Here is an 8009-nt window from a genome sequence, read left to right as displayed (position 1 = left end):
TTATTATTATTATTATTACCTCAAAACAGCGCTTCTCCAAGCCTTATCGATACACCAGAATACCGTCTTCAATGAGTTAGTCTAAGGGATCTATTACACGTTGCTGGAATTTTTAAGATCACAAAAAAGAAGTATTTTTGCTGAGATTTCATCCTGTGTCATTTTCTTATCACAAAGAGGACGGACAACTGTCAGTTTTTAGCTGAACGTGTAATAAAGACTTAAATGTCAATGAAACTCAACTGTTTGATTTACACTCTCGTTTTCATTCCTTTCAGGGCAGAGAGGACGTGGTGGAGCAGATCCACGAGTATGTGATAGGAGACAACAAGCTTCCCCTCGTGTTGTGGGGAGAGAGTGGCTGTGGGAAGACCTCTCTCATGGCCAAGGCAGCCAGCCAGGTAAAGCAAGCGGAGTGTTGTGATAAGCCGCACACACCGAGATAATTATGTTTTCATTGCTGTTTATAGCCACTGCTCTTGGAATAATTTTCACCTACCCTGTTTTCGGGATTAACGGGCGGGTTGCTGAAAAAGGTGTGCAAGCATTTTCTTGTTGGAACCACTTACACTGGAGTATAACCATTTTTAGCAAAGGCTATTATGCAGGGTTTTTTAAATGACCTCTGTCGTTTTGACGATACGTTATTCCACTCTAGACTACATGTATATTATGTGACCACTCTGGTTTCAAACAATGTTGAAGATAAGAGTGGTAAAGCAGTACTGTTGTTATTTTGATAGGAGCGAGGGGTGGGGGTTCTTCTGGTGTTTGTTTTTTCTTTTGTGGGTCTTAAGAGCTCCAAAGCCGGTATGTGAAGCCAGCTTCTTTGGACTGTTTCTTTTTCTTTCCTTGGGGTTTGTCTATCCTTTTGTCTGTGTTTCTCTTTGTCTGTCTGTCTGTCTGTCTGTGTCTGTCTGTCTGTCTTTATCTCTGTGTGTTTGTCGGTGTGCGTGTGTGCGCGCGCGTGTGTGTTTCTATGTGTGTGTGTATGTGTTTGTGTGTGTGTGTGTGTGTGTGTGTGTGTGTGTGTGTATGTGTGTGTGCGCGCGCGCGTGCATGCACGCGAATTTATGTGCCCACGTGCGTGTTTACTTTCTCCTAATAGTCCTAACCTTAGACTGTGTCTCCTCACAGGTAGTGACGTCCTGGTTCTCCACTCCTGTGGTGATGGCCTTGAGGTTCCTGGGCACGACCCCCGGCAGCAGCACCATTATTCCGCTCCTCACCTCCTACTGCCAGCAGCTCAGCAAGATGTACGATCAGCCCATGGACGAGATCCCAGACGAGCTGGCCCCACTACAGCAACACTTCAAGAAGCTTATCAACCTTGCCTCAGCAGAAATGCCCCTCGTGCTCTTCTTTGACTCTCTTGACCAGTTGTCTGGGGCTGATGGCGCTCACAACTTGACTTGGATGCCCATCAGATTGCCGGATCACGTCAAAGTCATCATCTCTGTGTTGCCAAATTACTACGGCCTCCTGGATTTGCTGAGGGTGATGATCGAGAACGAGGATTCCTTCATCCAGGTCCTCCCGCTAGGGCAAAATCTTGGTGGCACCATAATCAGGGCGTGGCTGGACAAAGGCAACAAGGCGGTCACGGAGGAGCAATGGGCTCTGGTGAATGAAGCAATCAGCAAGTGCAATCTTCCCCTGTTCGTTAAATTGACGTTTGACGAGATCTGTCGCTGGCGTTCGTACACCAAGCCGAGCCAGACGACCCTAGCGTTTACTATCCATGACTGCATCATGTTACTCTTTGAAAGGATTGAACTGCAGCACGGCAAAACGCTGGTGTCACACGCTCTCGGCTACATCACTGCCTCAAAGAGCGGTGTATCGGAGCCAGAATTGGAAGATCTCATTTCTCTTGATGACAAAGTGCTCAATGACATTTACCAGTACCATCTACCGCCCGTGAGGAGGATCCCACCTCTTCTGTGGACCAGGATTAGAAATGATCTCCCAGGCTATCTGAGCGAACGGGAGGCGGATGGTGTCAGTGTGATAGGATGGTACCACAGACAGTTCATTGACGCAGCCAAAGAGAGGTACTTTCGTAACCTCAACTTCGCCAGCACAATCCACTCAAACACAGCTGAGTACTTCTTAGGGATATATGGAGGAGGCATCCCCAAACCCTTTGAATATTCAGATCTGCAGAGACAACGATTCCACTTGGAAGATAAACAAGGCTCCGAAGATAGAAAAGTGCCTCCTCAACCTTTAGAGTTTCTCGACTCCAAAGGAAAAGTCATCAGACACAATCTGCGTAAACTTAGTGAGATGCCCTACCATCTGATTCGCTCCCACCGCTTCGAAGATCTTTACGACAAGGTCATATTCAACTACAACTGGCTTCACGCAAAGCTCTCCTCCATGCCGCTGCAGTCGGTGGTCGCAGACTTTGAGGACTTGTTGAACCACGTCTACGACAAAGACGTACGGGTGATCGCAGACGCAATTCGTTTGTCCAGCTCCATTCTCAGCCACTATCCTGACATGGTGGGTCCCCAGATCACAGGACGCTTGTTGCCTTACTACAGCCAGAACCCCAAAATCCGAGGCTTGATACAACAATGTGACTCCGATGGACTCCGTCACTGCGCTCTGGTCTCGGCCTATCATTGCCTACACACACCCAGTGGGCCTCTCCAGTACTCCCTAGAGGGCCATCAGTTTGCTCCCTTCGGCATTCAGACGCCAGCGGATGGTAAAAATTTAGTGTCCGTCTCAAACAAAATCATCATGTGGGACTTAGCAACTGGAGAAATTTCCAGAAACATAACACCCGGGATAGAAGGCATCATGCAAAACTTGAATATCTCTCCAAATGGTAAATTTGCAGTCAGTTACACAAACAATAATCAAGTGGTGGTCTGTGCCCTCAACACCGGTGACTTTAAAATAATTTCTCCAAATGTACCCAAAACTCCGGACTCTATCAAAGGGACAAGTGTCTCGAACACACACATCGCAGTGTGGACAGAGCAGACCTCCTGGCTTCTCTACGCCATGGATGGCTCATTTGTCAGTGAATTCAAGTCAGAACTCAAAATGCCTGTCCTAAACGTGGACCTCAACTTTGTTAATGATGGTCCGTACTACACCATCGTCAAGTCGGGGGCGGAAACTGATACAGAAATGGCATTAGAGGTTCATGACCAATCGGTTGATGCCTTTGAATTCCACAGCGCCATTGCTATCAACAGCGCCAAGACTGTTCTCTACACATGCATAGAGATCAGCGACAATGCCGTGGCCGTGTACAAGAGAGAAGGTAATTCCTGGAAGTACAACCGTACACTGGGAGATAATGTGGACATCATGTTCTCCTTCTGTCTATCTGAGGATGAGCACTATCTCATCGGAACTGTAGCTCTTGGGTACAAGCTGTACGACCTCCACACAGACAAGATGAGAGAACTGAAGCTTCCCCACGGGACTCGCAACATTCCTACAAAGAACCAGCTGACTAGCTTGGTGGTGTTCACCAAGAACAATCAGTTTGTGGTGGCAGGGGTCCGGAAGAACCTCTACGTGTGGGACGTGAAGCAGGGCAACATGGTCAAAGTACTCGACGCTCATTTCGGTAGAATCTGCGCTCTAACCTCTGTCACAACAGGAAGAAATGCTGTCATTTCGTCTTCGATGGATAAGACAATTAAAGTGTGGAACTTTGACAAGATTCTTGAGGATGTGCATCCGATTGACCGACTAGAGCGTCCGATCGAGACCATTGCCTTGGCGTCAGAGTCGCCTCTGTGTGCAACCACTACGAGAAACACCGTGGCCATCTGGAATCTGGAGACTGGCAGGCTCGTCAAGACGTTTGTCGGCAACGCTCGCAGTGCAATAGTGTCGCATGCAGTGATCACAGCCGACGGCGAGTATGTGGTCAGTGCTGAGTCGCCAAAACTTCTCATCTGGGACATCTCCAAGGAAGAAGCACCGTTAGTGGAGTACTCGGTCGGGGATATCCAGAGCATTGTTCTCACAGAAGAAGACACGAAAGTTGTTGTAGCTGCGAAACTCCCTGGGGGGAAAGGTCAGTGTGTGTGTTTGACAGTCCCAGAAGGACAGGAGGTTTACAAGTTTGAATACGTCGTGAAAAAATTCCGCAACCCTGTAATCACCAAGGAAGGGCTGTATCTGGCTGTTCCTTCCTCTGATAAGAGTGGTGACGTCATCGGGGTCTATCACGCAAAAACCGGCGCTCGGATGTACAATCTACAGTTGAAGTACCAAAACTACGTCGAGTACACCCATCTTGTCGCTATGCCGCATGACCCGACATGGGTTGCAGTGGTTGATCCGGACAAAGGAAATATCTTGGACTTGAAGAAAAAAGCCTTGGTGCGGGCTGTGCCTCGCTGGAACGGACAGGCGATGCAGGACGGTAAGATCGGCCTGTACGCACCAGCGCGGGGAGGACTTGAGCTCATCAATTTGAAGAGCACAAAAACAACGAAAGTTCTCATCCCTAAGGTAGCCGAAGGCGTCTTTCAGGTCACTGCGTTTTTCACTCAGAACGACAAGCACGTTGTTTACTATCACTCCCGGCACCGCACGCTTCGCTTGTTCCGCATCTCTGACGGCAAGATGCTAGCCAACTACAAAACGAGTGCTGAAGTAAAGGCAATCGAGGGTAACGAACAGGGAACGTGTATTGTGATTGGTTGTCTGGATGGAAGCCTCACAGCTCTGGCTGTGGCTGACCCCGAGGACGAGAACTGCCAAGAAATGCTCGAGTCGCTACCGAGCAGAAACCTGACCAGGAAGTTGTCCACGAAGGAAGGGGATGACGCAGATGCAGACGGTGACCTCCTCAATGCCAAGAACCCGATGGGAGCAGCACTGCAAGTGGCCAGATTTGTGGCCAAAGCTAGAGGCGTACAAAAGTCACGAGCGTGTGTGATATCTTAGATACGTTTAGAGACTTTTCCAACACCTTGTTCAGAACGAAGAATGGTCTGAAGAGGGCGTATACGGCAACAAGAAAGCGACAGCGCAACATACAGGGTCGACAACAACAATAACAACAACAACAACAATGTATTGTATTTTTGTTAGGAAAACAATAAGCCAGGCCAGTACGCCATTATCCCGAAGAAAAGATTGTCAGACAATATTCAAAAGATTGACAAGAGAAAAAAAGAGGACCTATACCGAAGCTTTGGAAAATACCAGTGAAAAATAGCCACAAACGTTAATGAAACAGCACTGCTTGCCTTAGCAATAATGCAAATTTCGTAGAACATTGAGTTGAAAACAGCACACCCTAGGCTATTTTTAGCTCTCCTTCAAAGTCACGGGCATCCCCCAACCCCTAAAAAAACCCCATAAAAATAGTAACACCAGTGCATGCGTAAAGAGCACCACTTTTCAAACCATTTCAAGAATGTTATTGAATGTATTATGCGGGTGTTGGTGACTTGCAAAGTTGAATGAAAAAGAATGCAGTAGACAAACATACCTGCTGTTTTCAATGGATGAAAGAAAACAATTAATCTGAACCTGTGACAATTCCAATCATAAAATGAAATATATAAATAGGATTCGAAGGAAACGAGCTAACAGACAGCTGAGGCAGTGGCGTGAGAGACTGGACTGGGTCCTCGGTTGGGCCAACGAGAGACGTCCCCCAGTACCCACTTAGCACACTGGCGCCTGCTGCCGTACGCAGAAGACCTGAGTTCGATTCATGTGTGGAAGAAATGTTTATGGAGCACGTCGGTCTTTCTGTTGGAGGTATATACCCCTCTCACCCCGGGTTGGCCCTCACAGGCAGGTTTGAAGCCCGCCTCCTAAAAGATCTGAAATGTGTCGGTGGATGCGTAAAAGCACCACTAAACGCAAAAGTATGGGGGGGGGGGGGGGGCATTGTAAACAAAAAAGGTTGCCACCGAGGTAGATACTACCATAGTGGTTAAGGGTTTGGGGAGGTTGGGAAAGGAGGGGGTCTTAGAATCTTCTACTGTGTTATGATTTCCTGCCATTATTGTTTTGTAAAGTGTTACTGTGATGATTTGCTTTGTGATCACCTCAGTGCTGTGAGAGGGGCTGTGGCACACGAGTGCCGAGTCATGGGCTCCCTATAAACATGATACCGCTTTCAGCTTTGCTGTTGTAGGCCTACTATGCAGACTTAATTGGTTTTCCTATGGATTTTGTACCTGGCAATTTTATTATGACAATGCAATTTCATTCTCATCAACAACGCGTGTTTCTCATCTTGTATTGATATCGTGTTTTATTAAACATCCGCGGCTATGAAAATAAGAAGGAGCGAGAGAGAGAGAGAGGGGGGGGGGGGGGGGGGGGGACGCGGTGACATGATGATTTGTTCTTATTTTGTTGGTTGGGGTTGTGGATGCTTTTAAAGAAATAAATGAAAGTTGAACGGATTATGAATATCACGAGAGACGTGAGAGAGAGAGAGAGAGAGAGAGAGAGAGAGAGAGAGAGAGAGAGAGAGAGAGAGAAAGATAGATAGAAAGATAGAAAGAGAGAGAGAGAGAGAGAGATAGATAGAAAGAGAGAGAGAGAGAGAGAGAGAGATAGACAGACAGACAGACAGACAGACAGACAGACAGACAGACAGACAGACAGACAGACAGACAGACAGACAGACAGACAGACAGACGGGGAAACAATACCTCTTCCGTGTGTGATTGTAGGTCTGTATTTTATCAATAGACCTACTTCGTGTGTTTTGTAAATGTGCAAGTCCTACCTGTCAAAAAACTACCGTCAGGTTATTTAAAAGGACAGACCTCTGAAATTAGCATACGTTTTTAAAGGACAAGCGGTCAAACCCAGATTCCGGGGGTTTCCAGAAATCTTGACCTACACCAAAAGTGGGCATTGTCCTACCTATAGGAAAAGTTTGGTTTCATTGATGTGTTGGTTATTGGGAAAATTCTCCTTGTCTTTTAAAGAAACTTTACCTTCGATTTTCTCAGAAGAGCGTTTTTCGGGATAGCCCCCTTGTGCCTAAAAGTGACCGATTCCCAACGCTACTTTCCTTGTTATTTTTTTTACACCTGAAAAAATCTTGCTCTTTGGCAGTTTTCCGGCCTTGACAGGTAACCACGACTCGGCGCTGTTTAGGGTTGCCTCATTCGTTCTGGGAAACGTTTTGGGAGTTATTTTTTATGTGTGTGTTGCCTCGAACAAGAAAAGGCACGGCGAACAACAATTCCAGCCAACGTCCGAAGTCTCAACTATTGTCACTGTACACGGGAGAAAATCCCAGACCTAGAATTTTTCAACAGTTCTCTAAACTATAGCAATGTATAATAATGTAGTCAGAAATCTATCTGCTGTTTAATTATATTTTTTACTCAAGAGGCATTGATTTTTTTTAAAATATGAATCAAGAGACTAGTTGTCTTTAATCATTTCCGAACATTAGAATATTGCCCTGAATTGTCAATATATTCCCTTGGATTAATGTTTCTCACTTCTTATCGGCGCCACTTTTTTTTTTTTTTTTTTTTTCTTTAACGTTCACCTTGTGCTCAGACCTATTCTATACACCCTTATACATATGCATGTATCACATAGGGTAATTTCTTTCGTCCAAGTTTGTACATTTGCACTGGTTTGTTATATTGCCGGTACTGATTCCATCGGAAGTCAAAACTAAATGACTGTGGACCTGCGAAATGTCTAACCAGAGGAACTTTTCATTGCAAATACCTGTCCCCCCTTGTGACTTTCAGAAAGTGAATGGATATTGGCATAAATAAGAAGTAGTAAGTCAGAGGACAAAATTAATTTTGTATCATAAGTCCAAAGTAGCACCTATCAATTTAGCCCATAAAAATGTGCTCAAGTATTTCTTTTAATTTGAGATACTTGTAGTATATGAGTGTCCTGTTAATGGCAACTAGAAGGTGAAGATCTAGTTTTCTTCGATGACACTTTTAGCACTTCGTGTAAAAAGACGGTGATTTAGCTAAGCATACACACACAACCATCATACGTATACACGCCCCCCC

The 8009-nt window shown here is 45.9% G+C and overlaps 1 protein-coding gene across 1 annotated transcript in view; it reads left to right on the top strand.

The window, feature by feature from the left end:
• Positions 1-6464, top strand: part of LOC101857748 (NACHT and WD repeat domain-containing protein 2) — a gene marked incomplete in the record, with an annotated part of 55175 nt that extends 48711 nt beyond the window's left edge. The window contains 2 exon segments of the mRNA XM_013088515.2: positions 279-401; positions 1138-6464. Of these exon segments, the coding sequence (XP_012943969.1) occupies positions 279-401; positions 1138-4929 (3915 nt within the window).
• Positions 6465-8009: the final 1545 nt, after the last annotated feature.

The sequence above is a fragment of the Aplysia californica genome, unplaced genomic scaffold, assembly GCF_000002075.1.
Source record: "Aplysia californica isolate F4 #8 unplaced genomic scaffold, AplCal3.0 scaffold00755, whole genome shotgun sequence".
In the NCBI taxonomy this organism is placed as follows: domain Eukaryota; kingdom Metazoa; phylum Mollusca; class Gastropoda; order Aplysiida; family Aplysiidae; genus Aplysia; species Aplysia californica.
The sequence above is the reverse complement of the archived record's forward strand: the minus strand, read 5'-3'. Positions and strand labels throughout refer to the sequence as shown.